Source organism: Vulpes vulpes, chromosome 1 (genome assembly GCF_048418805.1).
Source record: "Vulpes vulpes isolate BD-2025 chromosome 1, VulVul3, whole genome shotgun sequence".
Taxonomy (NCBI): domain Eukaryota; kingdom Metazoa; phylum Chordata; class Mammalia; order Carnivora; family Canidae; genus Vulpes; species Vulpes vulpes.
Window position 1 is genome coordinate 108,629,854 of NC_132780.1, and position 16,495 is coordinate 108,646,348.

Consider the following 16,495-nt stretch of genomic DNA (forward strand, 5'->3'; position numbering starts at 1 on the left):
ACTTGATGAAAATGGTTAACTTGTGTCTGTGACTCTTGCAGATCCTACTGAGCAAGTGACAATACAAGTGGTGCCATCAAAAACTGCCATCAAAGAAGGAGATAATATCACTCTTAAGTGTTTGGGAAATGGTAACCCTCCTCCTGAGGAATTTTTGTTTTACCTACCAGTAAGTGCTTAAGGGTTATTACTTGAACTAGACTACTATCATTTTGTCCTATTGTGTAGCTGCTGGCTGCCATTAAGAATTGTATGTACTTGGGAAGCTTAAGAGAGAAAGGTGTCATCCTTGGGGACAAGGGATACCTGTAGAATGTCTTTTGATAGGTTGGGCTTTCTCATTTTGTTTTGTTTTGTTTTGTTTTTTTGCATCTAACAATGAGCTTGCTTTTTTTCTCAGTGTCAAGAGATTTCAGGGGAAAAAGAAGTAAAAAGCTGATCCTAGGAAACCATAATTACAAAAACTCAAGTTTTCATTATCCAGATAAGCTATAAGAATGTGTTCCTTCAAAAACAGATAACTCTAAAATGAAGAATGATGATTCCAAATCTACCCACAGTGCCTTCCTAAACACATCTCTGAACCTCCGAAGTAGGACCATTCTGTTGCTCATTATATTTAGCTTGATAGAATAAAGCTAGGGGCTAGATCTTGCTATGGTATATGGTCTTGAAGGGCCCGATCCTCAACTTTTATCAGTGTGATAGCTGAAGGGAGTGATACATAGAGAAGATAATTTGAAACATTCCTCTAGGATGTGTTCTAGATATCATGGTAGTATGGAGTCAGACTAGGAGAGAGCCATTGAGGACACTTGTTTACTCTCCCAGAGCTCTTCCCAGGTTTGTGTATGACATAATCTTCCACTGAGAGAAACCATATACTATATATTGCATTTACCTAAGGGATATGTTTACAAATGTGTCCCACTACCTTTCTCAGCAACACTTAAGAATATCATCTACTGCTTTACTCAGAAGACTAATATAGCTGATTCTTTTAGACTTCAATGTTGGTAGGAAATGTTTCTCCCAACAAATAAATGTATGTTCTTTTTTTTTTTCAAGATTTTATTTATTTATTCGTGAGAGACACAGAGAAAGAGAGAGGCACAGACACAGGCAGAGGGAGAAACAGGCTCCATGCAGGGAGCCTGATGTGGCACTCGATCCCGGGACTCAAGGATCATGCCCTGAGCCAAAGGCAGGCGCTAAACCGCTGAGCCACCCAGGGATCCCCAACAGTATTGTTCTTTGAACAGTACGTTCAAAAACATACTGTTTTTGTTCCATATGCAAATGAACTTCTGAAACTAATTATGTTTCTACTTTGGCTATCAGGGATGACAGTCAAATTTGTGTCTTAGCTTTAACAACAATATCTGATGATTATTATCTTTTTTGTTGTTACTATATGTTCCTAGTTCATCTATATTCTTTCTTAGTTTTTCTTTTTCTTCATTCTTCTTTTTTTTTAAATTCCCCCCAATTTCTTTCTTCCTTCTTCCCCTGGCCCTTTTTCCCTCCCTCCCACCCTCCCTTCCTCCCACCCTTCCTTTCTTTTTTTCCCTCTCCTTTTTATTTGGATTTGTGGCATGTTTTGTTTTATGCTGCCTCAGATCTTTTTGTTGAATTAGGCAAGACATGAATATAAAATGAGATATTAGAATTTTTTTTTAAATCTGCTTTAACTCTCAAGTTTGAGCCACGCTGTCAATAGAATAGATGCCATCAGTACCATGTTTATTAGCTCCTCAAATTTCTTAGAACCAAAATTGCAATTATTTTTTCCAGAAATCAGACAACACAAACTGTACTCTCATTTGTCCAACCATAGAAACAGATTCTTTTTTTTCTGACATAAGAAAATGCTATTTTCATCAAGAAATATAACTCATCTCATTGTAGCTACCTAGTGTAATCATCTGACATTTTACCTCTATCAAAAGGGACAGCCTGAAGGAATAAGAAGCTCAAATACTTACACGTTGACAGATGTGAGGCGAAATGCAACAGGAGACTACAAGTGCTCCCTGATAGACAAAAAAGGCATGATTGCTTCAACAGCTATCACAGTTCACTGTAAGTCACCTTATTCTGCATTACCAACTTCACTTGAAAGGCCTCTAATAGTCTAACTTGGCTGTCTTTTCAAATAAATTGCAACTATATTTTTCTTAAATACTGTGGTTTCAATAGACTTACTGAAGTGCATCAGAGCAAACTCAGCTTTGGTCCAGATTTACGCTGCAACATTGAAATCTTGAGTGGATCTAATAAGTGCAACTTTTGGCAGTTGGTAAACTTCCTTCTTCTTTCTAAATGTCTTCAATTTGTGGTATCAACAAAATATTCACATGGATCTTAAAGAAATTACTCATTTTATTTTTTAAGGAAATATTTAGATATCTTGAAGTTCACAAGGTTTGCACTTGCACTTGCCCCAGAAAGAAGTATACATTAAGTACCTTTTTTAAAAAAAGTTATTATTATTACAGAATAACATTAGCACCCAATCCCAAGCACACAAAATTATGTAGACTCAACTTTTGGAAGCAGCAGAGGTAGAGACCACTAAAAGCCATTTATTGGCCTCTTTATAGAAGAATAGTATAGAAAATTTCTGGAAATAGACCTCTTCAAAATCACCCTATACATACCTATTTATTAACTTTTAACCTGTTTTTGATCTCCAGATACTCTAAAAGTTATATTTAGTCTAGCGTGATAGGAAGAGAGATACATCTTTTTTATAGTTTAAGTCCTTTATTTTGTAATTTCTGACAATCTATGTTCATGATGTACCTGATGCATTATGGAAATGGGGAACTAATTTGGACTGTTCCCCAGTGACACTAGAATTTACAGAGTGTTTAGGCAAATGTCAGCCTTGCTTACAGGTATAGGCCAAATGTCCTAGGAATTCCTTTGTACCCAGTAGTACCTCTAGACATGCTCCATTGCAATAAAGTTTCTCTAGATCATGATCTGCTCTAATCCCATTGAGTATGAAGGGTTTCTTTGTTTCAAAATGGAAAGAGACTAGAAATTGTTTTGAGGAAATGGTTCTAAATCTCTCATCTAACCTATAATGCTTGGAAAACATATAGGAGAGGAGTTAAAACTTCGAGGGAGATACAAGGAGATACACTGGGGAATAGAGTAATCAGAAGGTTGCTTTTGAGTGTCTGATGTTGGGAGCACACCCTGGGGAGCCTTGTAAAAATAGCAGACTGTTAAGAAGTGTTCACAGCCAGGCCATTTCTCTATTTGCGCCATATTCATGTTGTATAGATCTGAATGTGTCTGCCATCAGGAGCTGGCTAGAGAGAAAACAGTGATCTCTCAGGATAAAAACAATGCTGCTTTTTATCTGAGGACCGGTCAGCCCTGGAACCATTTAACCAGCCTGTTCTATGACTTAAGAAAGGAAAGAAAGAAAGAAAGAAAGAAAGAAAGAAAGAAAGAAAGAAAGAAAAGAAAGAAAGAAAGGAAGAAAAGAAAAGCAAAGGAAAAGAAAAGAAAAGAAGAAAAGAAAAGAAAAGAAAAGAAAAGAAAAGAAAAGAAAAGAAAAGAAAAGAAAAGAAAAGAAAAGAAAAAAGGGATGTGAGAGAATATAACCAGCAGATAGAATTTCCTGGGAAGGAACTCTCTGATATCATTGTCCATGAGATTTGTGGGCCAATAACCAATAATCCAGTGTTTGAAGATGGTACAGTAAGCCTGTGTTTGAGAGATGCCAACTACTTAGGACCCTAAAGGAAAGGGCCCTTATTTGTATCACTTACAGATTCAGCAGGGAGGGAGAGTTGACAGCGTGACAAGGCAAAACACTTGGGTGCAGCCACATTGTCCCTCAGTGATCAGCTGTGATCAAGAGAAACAAAATTAAACAAAAGTATGTTAACAATTTAATTGGATTTCAGCGCACTTAATTGGATTTAAATGCTTTCTGGTTTTGAAAGGTAGACTATAACATCGGGCTTTAAGGCCTATATTTCTCTTTAAAAGCTGAAATAAAGATTACAAATAAATGAAGATTCTACTCTGAATTACATGAAATGGAAACATAAAAATCCTATTTTTTGCCCATTTATCCTTGATTGCTTGTTTGTTGTCTGAAAACAAGATTTGTCTCCTTTCCATAGATGACTAAAGGGAGTGGGGATAGAGAAGCAGCAAGCCACACTTGCTCCTGTTTACAGAACAGACCCCCTCATCAGGGCTCTCCGCCCACCGATCCATAGTTGCTGATGAAGCGTCTGCTACTCCTCTGGCGATTCATGCACGGATAGATTCTTCATCAGAACTTCCAAAGTCCATCATCAGCCTTTAAAATCACTTCTTTTATCTTTTCACTGGCAACTTCACTGTCCGACTAGCAAAACTTTCTAACTCTCCCCAAGTAGAATTTTCATTCAAATGTAATGAATCCACATTTTCTGAAGAAACTCCATTTTTCTTTCTCTGGGACAATGCATATTTTAGCATTAATGAGAAACTCTAAAAGAGAAACTCTTTCCTTCTTTCAACAATTGTTTTCCAGAACCTGCCACGTGGCAGACACTGTGGGTGCACAGTGACAACTCAAGGCCCGGGTGCTACCTTCAAGGTTCTTACAATCCAACAGGAAAAACAAGTGTTAAAAATGATGGTGGCAAAAAAAAAAAAAAAAAAAAAATGATGGTGGCAAACTATCAACCACATGCAAGAGCGTGGGGTGCAAGAGGAAGTCCCCACTGCTGTAGAACAAAGTCTCACTTCTTAGCATGGCAAGCAGAGCCCTTTACAAAGTCTGGCCTCCAATAATTATATAGGTTTATCATTCATGTGTTATGACCTTTCGTAGCAGATTACTCACTACTAGGAAGTCAGGCACACGCTGTCAGCAATTTGCCTTTATTTATGTGGCAGAAATTTTCCCTGTATCTCCATTATCAAAACCCTTCTCAACTGTCAGGGGCCACGAGCAGATACTGCCTCATATACCCAGCCTTTATTACTGCTTTGAAACCCCTTTTCGCTCTGTTCTCTACACTGCCATGTCTTTGCTTCTACCTCTGTTTATAGCCCCTTCCTTTAGTTTAGTTTAGTTTTGTTTTTTAACAAATACTCATTGAGCTTTTAATCTATAGCATGTATGACACCAGGTGCCGATTCCACGCCGCTCTTTATGAGTCACGTAGCTGAGAGCATATTACCTTTACCTCAAAAATTGTAAACTGTAAATTTATGTGCATCTCTGTATGTTCCGTCGGTTCTTGAAACTCAGTAGCTGCACAATAAATGTTTGGTCTATTGAAATAGATTTTCCTCTTACCGATCATACTGTGATAGTAAGATTTTTGTAAAAATTACTTCCCATCTGAAAGATTATACCTCCTTAGATGTGTTTATCCTATGTTTTTAAAAAAATGATGCCTGCTGACAGTGTACCTAACAATAGATCTTATTTAAAATTTCAACTGTATGAGAAATGGAATAGCATTAAAAAAAAAATCTGACTACTATACTCAATCCTCTCTGAAGAAATAGATAGACTACCTTCTCAGATTATCGCCTGCTGTCTAAATATGCTTGATTTTTCTCCTGGCACGCCTTACCAACTCTTATCATATTTACCTAGTCATCATCTTTCTTTTCTTCCAGAAGTGATTTAAGAATTGTTTTTCTTAAGGTAATAGACCCCAGGGGAATACTTCTGTGCAGTCAAAACATCAGTCATGTTAACTGCAAATAAATGCATAATCAGTTAGGTTGGCCATTTCCTTGTCCAAACTGGTCTCAAACCTGGCTTGAAAAGCTGGACTGATTACACTACAATTCAGTTATGTTGGTCACATAAATCAGTTCTGAATTTTGAATACAATTAGAAGGATTTTTTTTCTTTCATCTTTTCTCCTCCAAATATTTTGACGGTCTTCCTTTCCTGGAGTTTGCATTTCAAGCAGATTTTCTGCTTCACAGATTTGGATTTGTCCTTAAACCCAAGTGGGGAAGTGACCAAGCAGATTGGCGATGCCTTGCCTGTGTCATGCACAATATCTGCTAGCAGGAACGCAACTGTGGTATGGATGAAAGTAAGTCATATTTCTTGGTAATACTACACGGTTTGGACTGACTCCTTTTTGGCTTCTTTTGCATTTTATGTGACGTCTAAATATGTATACTCATGGGTAATATGTTTGTACACCCACACCCCTGCTCTCTTTCTCCCTATTATACTAATGTAAATGATGTCACAATAAAATGATTAGAGGTACTCAACAACAGTATGGCATCCATAATAAATTGTCTGAGATTTACTTCGGGGCACTGATTTATGTGTATCTACTAAGTAATTCTACACATACACATGCTCCCAGACACACACATGTGTATGGTTACATGTTCAAGAGCTTAACAGTTTTCAATGTGTTTTAACCCATATTATTCTCACAGAACACTTACAAGAACCCTGTGAAATATTTGGGACACTTATTTTTTCCCCCTGTTACTTGGAAATAAGTTGATGAAGAGAAATCAGAAAGCTCGTAAGTGACAGAGTTAGACTAAAACTCAGACCTTACGGCTGTAATAAACACTGTGCTCTGATCACATGATTTCAGCCTCCCGGCTGAAACTGACCTTAAATGTCTGATTGTGAGTTCATTGAATTAGTGGCTCCTTGAAGGTATTATAGACCCCTTTTCACCCCTGAGCCATAGTAGAAAACCTGGAACACAGTGAAGCTTGGTCAGTATTTCCTGAGTGAGTACCTACATTCTTGTAATTGCCCGAAATGTCAGCCATTACTGGGAACCCAATCATTGTTACCTATTTGGAGTGAGATAGTAAGATGGGTAATTGGTTATTTGAGGCAAGGTTGTCACCAAAGAGAAAGATTGTAACTGTCATCCCACCACTCAAGTCCTTGGTTAGTATATCTAAACATCCAGTGCACATGTTGACAAAACACATACAAACCACTTCACATAGAAGTTAAGAATTATCTTTTTAAAAAATTGTGGGGAAATGTATTGTTAGAATTTTTTCTTGCTGAAAATATACGTTATTTTGTACTGCTTTTTGGACCCTTTTAACGCTAGATCATCTGTGACTTGCTTTCTTTTAAAGTTCAGTTTCTTATTTTATTCTTTTAAGTGTAGCCCCATCATCCTTTTTGTTCACTCATAATAAAAATGTCACTCTGTAGACTGTATATTTAAGATGATGTATTTATAGTAGGCAATGGTCAAAGGGCTAGACAAGTTCTAGGCAACTAGACTATTCAGTAAACATATGAGCACTCGTTTCACTACAGGACTAGGAAAACTAAGTATACTTAGCTAAATCAGTTTCTGCATCAACTGCAGTCACTGTTGTTAATTAAATGCCTAATGTCAGTAATGCTGATCAAGATTGCCTGGCCATTAGTTAGTTGGTGAGGAGTGTAGAAAAATTCACGGTGGGGAAAGACTACATGATGTTAGGATTGTGTTTAGTTGTCTACTGAGAAGAAGTTCCGTTACTGGTAAAATAGTGCTATTTTCTGTATACCAAGTGATTTTTAAAAATTAAATGCTGCATTTCTTTTGTTTATAGAAATTAGGATAGTAAGCTGTTAGTAATGATTTCCTTAAAAACGTTTGGTCATAAGTGCCATGACTCTGTAATGGATCCCCTGTCTTGATAAATGCATCCCATCAAATGACTTTCTGGCATTTATGCCTATCACTGATAACATAGCACAGGTTCCCAGTGTCCTTCAATACTAGTTCATCTACATTTACTATAAGGAGTAGCTGTTACCAATTGACAACTTTCCTTAATGTAAACACATTATATTACTTACATAATTAAGTCTTCAAACAATTCCATATGGTTAAATTATTATTCCATTTCAAAAATAAGGAAACTGAGTCTCAGAAGTTTATGAATGTGTTCCAGATTATAAAATTCCATAAATGAAGGAATCTGAAATAAAACTCTGAATGTGTAAAGCAAGAAAGGAAAAGGACGAGGGAAATCTATTTTTGAAAGCATCTGAAGTTAAAAAAGTAAAGGAACTTGCATTTTCCCTAGATCCAGAAAAATAATATTAGGCTCCGTGATTATCTAATAAATACTCGGAGAGTTGTATTTAAGCCATAGGAAGTAATTATCTTTTTGTTTAATCAGGACAACATCAGGCTTCGATCTAGCCCATCATTTTCCAGTCTCCAGTATCAGGATGCTGGAAACTATGTCTGTGAAACTGCTCTGCAAGAGGTCGAAGGCCTAAAGAAAAGAGAGTCATTGACACTCATAGTAGAAGGTAATAAATACTTGAGCACCAATGCAAACTTTTCTTTGAGAATTTGATATCTGGGTTTCTTTTCTGATTTTAGCATAACAACTTATTTTCATTGTAATGATATTTTAGGAAAACCTCAAATCAAAATGACAAAGAAAACTGATCCCAGTGGACTGTCTAAAACAATAATCTGCCATGTGGAAGGTTTTCCGAAGCCGGCTATACAGTGGACAATTACCGGCAGTGGAAGCGTCATAAACCAAGCAAGTATTTGTCCTCTTGTTATATGTTGCGCTTAGTCCAATGTGGGGTTTTGTTGAAGTGCCTAAGCTGTAGGCTAGCTTGTTAGCAACAGGAAATTTGCAGTATATTCTCAAAGGGAGCTTTTGCTAACTTCTTAATTTTTCCAAAGGAAAGAAATGGCTCAAAGAGAAATTTTAAATCCCAGGGCCATGGAGAATGGAAGAATCATTATGTTTGGTCAGTATGTTTTTAAAACAATGTAAATTGAGTGTTGTTCTATGGTCATTAAATTCTGGGGATCCCTGGGTGGTGCAGCGGTTTGGCGCCGGCCTTTGGCCCAGGGCGCGATCTTGGAGACCCGGGATCGAATCCCACATCAGGTTCCCGGTGCATGGAGCCTGCCTTCTCCCTCTGCCTGTGTCTCTGCCTCTCTCTCTCTCTCTCTGTGACTATCATAAATAAATAAAAATTAAAAAATAAAATAAAATAAATTCTGAAACTTGGGTGATTAAAACATTAAGGTATACACTTTTCTGCATCATAAACTTACACATCTGAGTATAAGTATAAGCCTGTATTACTCTGCTTACTTATGCACGTTAAGGGATATTTCTTCTTAAAACCGGACCCTGGAGAGTGGTGAGGAACACAGTCACCGTTTGTGAACATATGGTCTGACTTGTGTCTGGCAGGGCTAGGGCCAGAATAAGGCTAGCTAAATCTATAGTGTTTATGATGTTTCCTTCCGAACAAAAGTAGACATCAACCAAACTTTAATATTAATACCATTGTCAGGACATTCTAGTAATAGTAAAGGATTAAGAACTAATGGACACTACCAATACTTTTATCTTTGACCAAAAAAAAGAAAAGAAAAGAAAAGAAAAGAAAAGAAAAGAAAAGAAAAGAAAGAGAAAGAGAGAGAGAAAATCTGGTCCATCACAAGGGGTTCAGAACTATCATCCCATTAGATTAGCTGGTCTGTTTGAGTTACTGACATATTTGTTAATTTCATTTTCTCCACAATAATCTTCATGTCCCTCTTCTCAGTGGAGCCAATTAAAGATTCTTCAGGAACACCCAGAGATGCCATTTGATTATCTGAATCTTCTGTGCTGCCTTCTTCCCAGCTTTGGACCCATTTGAAATCCAAGAAAGCATTCCTTAAAGCAGAGTTGCATTCAGTTTTATTTATTTTTTTTATTAATTTTTATTGGTGTTCAACTTACCAACATACAGAAAAACACCCAGTGCTCATCCCGTCAAGTGTCCACCTCAGTGCCCGTCACCCATTCCCCTCCAACACCCGCCCTCCTCCCCTTCCACCACCCCTAGTTCGTTTCCCCAAGTTAGGAGTCTTTATGTTCTGTCTCCCTTCCTGATATTTCCCAACATTTCTTTTCCCTTCCTTTATATTCCCTTTCACTATTATTTATATTCCCCAAATGAATGAGAACATACACTGTTTGTCCTTCTCCGATTGACTTATTTCACTCAGCATAATACCCTCCAGTTCCATCCACGTTGAAGCAAATGGTGGGTATTTGTCGTTTCTAATTGCTGAGTAATATTCCATTGTATACATAAACCACATCTTCTTTATCCATCATCTTTCAATGGATGCCGAGGCTCCTTCCACAGTTTGGCTATTGTGGCCATTGCTGCTAGAAACATCGGGGTGCAGGTGTCCCGACGTTTCATTGCATCTTGCACTGTTGGTGGGAATGTGAACTGGTGCAGCCACTCTGGAAAACTGTGTGGAGGCTCCTCAAAGAGTTAAAAATAGACCTGCCCTACGACCCAGCAATTGCACTGTTGGGGATTTACCCCAAAGATTCAGATGCATTCAGTTTTAATTTAAAATTTCTTTCTCTGCCAGGGAAATTGGGCTGTTGGTCCAGCTTATACAGTCTAGTTTTATAGACCAAGGTGGATTTTTCACTCTTTCACCTGTAGGTGATGCATATATATTTGCATAACTCCAAGTATGGAAGCTCCCCAAAAGAGTGGACACATTTGAAGCAAATGACTCCTGATTTGATTAGGTGTGATGGGAACAGAGGGGCAGCATACATGAAAGCATCAGTCGGCGGAGCATCTGCCTCTTGGTTTCAGCTCAGGTCATGATCTCAGGGTTTTTAGATTGAGCCATCTGTGATATCAGCCTCTACGCTCAGCAGGGAGTCTACTTGAGATTTTCTCCCACTGCCCCTCCCCCTGCCCTTGAGCACGAGTGCTTTCTCTCTTCTTCTCTCCCTCTGAAAGAAATAAATTAGTCTTCAAAAATTGTTGTTTCTATTCTAGCCTTCTTGCTTTCTAGTTTAATTAAATAATAATTATAGCAAAAAAGAACCTTTAGGTAGGGGTAATACAAGCATAGAAATTAGAAATATAGGCACACAATAAGTATTTGATGAATGAACAGATACAAAGACTTAAAAGGCTACCCTTGAAATGAACAAATATATTTTATAGAGATAAAACAACAGAGACTTAGTGAGAAAGTCATGTGAAAAATACTAGTGGGAAGTGGAAAAATGGCATCTGAACTTACTATAAGGATAAAAATAACAATGCTATTCTTCACTGTCAAGGAGAAGGATTGATTTTGGCCCATGAGGTGATATGTTATTTTTCTTGTTCTAGGTTTGTGCTGATCCATCCATAATCTTTTATTTGTTCCCTCCTCAATCACATGGTGAATCTGTTGTTTTCTAACTACTGATGCCTCTAAGTACTCTTGCCCCAGGGACTAAACAATATCCCTAAGCAGCGGACTATCTCTTGTCCTCAATCCTCAAGGCCCTTATCGTATAGTTGAGGAGAAAGCAAATAAAGAACAAGGTAGGACATGGTGTGCATAATGCGACTCAGACAAGAGCTCCAGTATATTTGTCAACTCATTGACAATTATTCCAGTTGGATTTAGCAGTCAAGTCCTGAGGAAGATATTTAAGTGAATTGTCTGAGGGCACCTGATTGGCTTAGTCGGTAGAGCACGGGACTCTTGATCTCAGGGTTCCTACATGCAAGCCCCACGTTGGATGTAGAGATTACTTAAAAAAAAAAAAAAGAAAAAAGAAAATAAAGTGACTAGCTCTTTTTTTGGAGAAGTTAAATGAGGTGATTATCCTCATTAAGACCTCACAAAAACCAAATGAACTTACCAGTCACTGAAAAATAACCCATTCTCAGTATTTAGCTCAGAAAAAGAGAAAAAAAATGGATTTCTTCCAATGCACAAATCATACACACATAAGTACTTATATATAATGGTGTAAGATGAAGGAATTAACCCCAGAAGTGAAGGACAATGACATAATTTACAAATAAGAATTAAATTCTGAAGTTTATAAAGAGAAAACTGGTGATTAATCACTAATAATTTGGAGGCAAGTATTCTCATGCCAAATGATTAATGTGTGAACCTATCAAGAGTTTAATTGAATTATTAGAGTTTACAATAGAAGCATAAACAGAAATTCAGTTATGGATTCACTAATCTTCTTCTTCCCTGCTATTGATCTAAGCCTGAATTGGTCTTATCGATGACCTTACATATGCCCTTGAACACCAGAAAGCACTACACAGCACCTCCCCTGTTTCACTCAGTACTACTCTTTTCCGAGTTTTTAATCCATTTCCATTTCTAAATCCATCTTCCCTCTTCTCTTCCAGACAGAGGAATCTCCTTATATAAATGGCAGGTATTATAGTAAAATTATCATTTCCCCTGAAGAGAATGTTACATTAACTTGCACAGCAGAAAACCAGCTGGAGAGAACAGTAAACTCCTTGAATGTCTCTGCTAGTGAGTATTTCATTTCTGGCATTAAAAAAAAAGTAAGAAAATTTGAAGTTATTCTTCATTAGTTTAAAATCTTCAATTCCATCTTCCTGTACTGCATTATGGTAAGTTTTATGTATTTATTTTACATCTGGTATCATCATCATAGGCTTTTTTTTTTTTTTTTGTCTTGGTGTCCATTCTTGTACTATTCTTGTCTTGACAGTTAAATCATTTCATATTTTATGGGTCAGAGACCTTATCTGGTCCAGGAATAGTTCACAAGAGCAACAGAGGATAAGAACTGAGCTTTTATTTAATCCATGTATTGTGTTCAGAATAGAGATAACTCAAAGATTACCTTACAGCATTGTTGCTACAGTTTTAATTTTGGTAAAATTTTAATTCCCTTTACTCTGTTCTTTTGCAGTCCGATTCTTTGTGGTATATATCCTCCTTTTATTTTGAATAGGAATGCCACATACATAGTCATTTAGCAGATTGGAAGTAAAACTGATGTTAGAATTCATGAAGTCTAATTTCAAAAGTTGATCCTTTTGAATATCATACTGGAACCATAGCTAAAAATTAGATAAATGAAGTTATCTTAGAACAAATGAAAAAAAAATCTGACATGCCGAGTAGCCATTTCTGAAACAATTGTCATTTAATTTGAAATTATCCATCATCTTCAATTCTATCATTGTTCCTATTGCTTTGTCAACCTTAAATCAGGACAGGCCCTGGAGTGAGGCTTGGTTCTGGACAGGATTCTAGCTGACCTTCCAAACTTTTATTTTTTTCAGTCAGTTGGATTCCTGTATATAGCTGGATAGAGATATACTGGCCAGGAATTAGCTGGGGCTGGGAAAAAATAATTGTGTAAAGATAATGGTCCTTAACAGAATATGACTGGAATATAAAAGCCTGATGGATTGACAGGAAAAAAGAACCAACCAAATTTAACTCTAAAATAGGTGCATTGACTTCTCAAAATTCAATTTAGCCAGTATTGATTTGTCCTACCTAGAAAGAGAACTTACCCTTTCTTCCTGAACACAAGTTTCTCTTTTATTCTAACCCATTGAATAGTAGTTTCTAGACCTTGCTGTGGCTTGCTGAACATTCAGTACAGTTGTGTTCAAATTCAGTGAGCACCTCCTGAAACTCCAATACAGTATGTATAAGAAGAGGTCTTGGAATCTGCATTTTAGCAAACGTCACTGGAAGTTCTGATGCAGGTCCATAGGAGAATATTTATGTAATTCAATATCAGATGATAATCCAGGATATTGGCAATTCTTAAAATGGGGCTGGAGCATGGTGCTGTCAGAGTCATTGGAGGGCCTCTGCAAACATCACACCTGATGCCTCTTTGCCTCTGGGACTTCCCCAGTTTTAATCTCCACCCCCACCATTGTGAGAACTTCTCTAATGACAAGGTCCTTATACTAGAGGATAAAAAAGAATTCTCCACCGAGGTAGGAAAAATAGAGAAATGCTACATTGTAGGTTTGATATATGGCAACTTGTTTCTTTTAAGGAAAAAAAGTCCTATTAAAAGGTGGTAAATAGTGGAGAAATTAATATGGATTTCAGATTAACACTAAAGCTTGTCAGTTGTGAAATTTTCTATGGTAGATTAATACCTTTGCAGTTTTAACGACTCTCCTTAAAACAAGATTAATTTCTTTGTAGGGAAGCTCACGCTCTATTAAATGTAAATTTTTTTCCTACCCTTAGCTAAAGAATAGATATTTCATCCTTGAGTCTTATTACATCATACTATAATGGTAAAGGTGACTTTCATATATCAACAAATTTTGTTTTTAATTTCATATTAACATTTTTCATTTCAGTAAGTATTCCAGAGCACGATGAGGCAGACGAGATAAGTGGTAGGTACTACGCTGCCGACTCTTCTTCCTTGACTATCAGCTCAAGATTTATGAAGTGTCATTGTATAAGTAACGTCTTAGCTGTCACAATTTTGACTTGAATTAAAAGAGCAAATGAGACAAGATAGTAAAAATGCTAAAAATTTTATCTTTTCAAAGCACAAGTTTGCATGTTACTTATAGTAGTCGTAAGCCTTAATTATTTTTAATAAGAAAAAATAACCAGTTTGACTTTCTTTTCAGAAATCCTTGACAGTGTCTGTAATTGCCCGGACTTCTCTTCTCTGTTGTAGATGAAAACAGAGAAAAGGTGAATGACCAGGCAAAACTGATCGTGGGGATCGTCGTTGGTCTCCTCCTGGCTGCCCTAGTTGCTGGTGTTGTCTACTGGCTGTACATGAAGAAATCAAAGTAAGTTATGGAAAGAAGACCTCATTTGTTCACTGACTTCCCCTGGGAGAATTATTAATACAGTTTGTCACTGTTCTGTAAGAGGAAAGGCGTGGCCCCCAAATCAGGGTGATCATCATGTTCTGCTTGCAGCTCACAGTGACTGCCTTGCCAGCATCGGAGAATTGCCTTGGGGTGTGATTTCACATGTGTCCCCTTATTTTTCTCAGTCAGTAGTCTAAATTCAATTATTTGATTTCCTTTTTTTTTTTTTTTCCGTGCCTAGGGGGACATTTTAAAAAGCATATACTTCCAAAAGGTCAACCATTCTAAGCCATGTGACTAAGGTTGGTGGACATTAATTAAAAGTGGTTAGTAAATCCTGTGGGAGTGGCCGGGTGCCTGCAGTAACAGGTCTGGCCAGCAGTGAAACTGTTGGCGAGGTGGTATTATCTTGTCACCTCTCTGCTCTCGTTAAGTCACTTTAGTCCATAAAAGGATTTTATTCAGAGGGGAAAATAACCCTCGTTATTTTTTCTGCAATTCAAAAAGGAAATTAGACAAAGTACGAAGACTGCTTTAAAAATTATTTAGACGGTGTTTAGATTAAAAATTATTAGTCATAAATAATACAGATAGATCCAACTTTACAATATCTAATAGTGGTTTATAATGAAAATCTAACTAACCAAAGGAGATTCTTAACATACACCCATTTTTAATATTCCTCATCACCCCAGCCTTGACTGCAGATTTGAGTGGGCACCTAGCATTTGCATTTTTAAAGTTTTGTTAATGATTCTGTGGTATACCATTGGTTTCAAACATGAGGAAATTGATTTTTGCAAGGGGATGGATATAGCTAGTGGCAACTCTGGGCTTAATTTTATATTTTGTTGATGTCCGGTATCACCCCCTTTCAGCAACTCAGGTAGGTTAACTTAAAAGAAAATCAAAAGGAAAAGCAGCCTGAACAAGACCCATGATCTTACCTTGTAAAGAAAGCCGTTTTAGTCAAGAAAGTAATATTCAAAAGGAGCTGCCATCAAAGGGAGGCAATAGCTCAGAAATTTTTAAGGTCACATAGTATGAGCTTGCATTGAACTCTGTTTTGATCCTGCCATCATCTCTGAAGTAGATACCGTTATTACTCATATTCTACATTTGAAAGAATTAAGGCAGAGAATGGTTAAATGACTTGCTTGAGGTTACACAGTTCATAGGGGCCAAAGTTTTATTTGATTTCAGGCAGTGCTGTTTCAGCATCTTTGTGCTTAATCACTAGTTCTTATTTTCTCTCACCATGCCTTCCTTTTTCTCTGTTTTTTGGTCACGCAAGGCAGTAACGTCTTCCTGATATGTGCTGTAGTTGATGAATTTGTCCACTCTCACTTCGGGGCACAGTCACTTCTGATCTTGACACCTCACTACTCAATCTTGAGCGGCCCCCACCGTCACTTGGTGACAAATGTGTTCCTTTTTGCAGTGACCTTTTTACCTACCAACACTTCATGTGGGTTTGTGTCCATGGTTCCTGTGGAAACTTTAGAAGATTGCCTGTACCATGTGCATGAAAGGAAATGCAAACAGTTGCCCAGAGGCAGTATCTTATTAAAATTCTTCTTCTATGTGTATAAGTTTCTTGCTGGTCAAAATCTTATTCTCTCCTTATAATCTGCTCTACAGTACTCACAAATTAACATCTTGGGCTCTGGGGTATTTCCATTTTATTTACTTAGGATTCTGATGCATTCCAATATAGTTTTATTTCTTAGAAGAATAAAAAAATGAAATTTCTCTGTATCCTGGAATTGAGTGGAAAAATAAACAGCAGTTCTCTACATTATGGCCAAATAAGCATTAAATTTTTGGAACATCCTCAACATTCTTAATCATCCTATT

The 16,495-nt window shown here is 37.1% G+C and overlaps 1 protein-coding gene across 7 annotated transcripts in view; it reads left to right on the forward strand.

Moving 5' to 3' along the window:
• ALCAM (activated leukocyte cell adhesion molecule) overlaps positions 1 to 16,495 on the forward strand; it is a 207,612-nt gene that overhangs the window by 174,369 nt on the left and 16,748 nt on the right. For 2 of the 7 annotated variants that reach the window (XM_072722321.1, XM_072722343.1), the window contains exons 7-14: positions 42 to 169; positions 1,950 to 2,082; positions 5,968 to 6,080; positions 8,161 to 8,296; positions 8,405 to 8,542; positions 12,201 to 12,329; positions 14,165 to 14,203; positions 14,497 to 14,614. In XM_072722321.1, coding sequence (XP_072578422.1) covers positions 42 to 169; positions 1,950 to 2,082; positions 5,968 to 6,080; positions 8,161 to 8,296; positions 8,405 to 8,542; positions 12,201 to 12,329; positions 14,165 to 14,203; positions 14,497 to 14,614 — 934 coding nt within the window. Of the gene's footprint in view, positions 1 to 41; positions 170 to 1,949; positions 2,083 to 5,967; positions 6,081 to 8,160; positions 8,297 to 8,404; positions 8,543 to 12,196; positions 12,330 to 14,164; positions 14,204 to 14,496; positions 14,615 to 16,495 lie in introns of all 7 variants that reach the window. The other 5 variants (XM_025989994.2, XM_072722350.1, XM_025989995.2 and 2 more) reach the window with 3 other exon arrangements.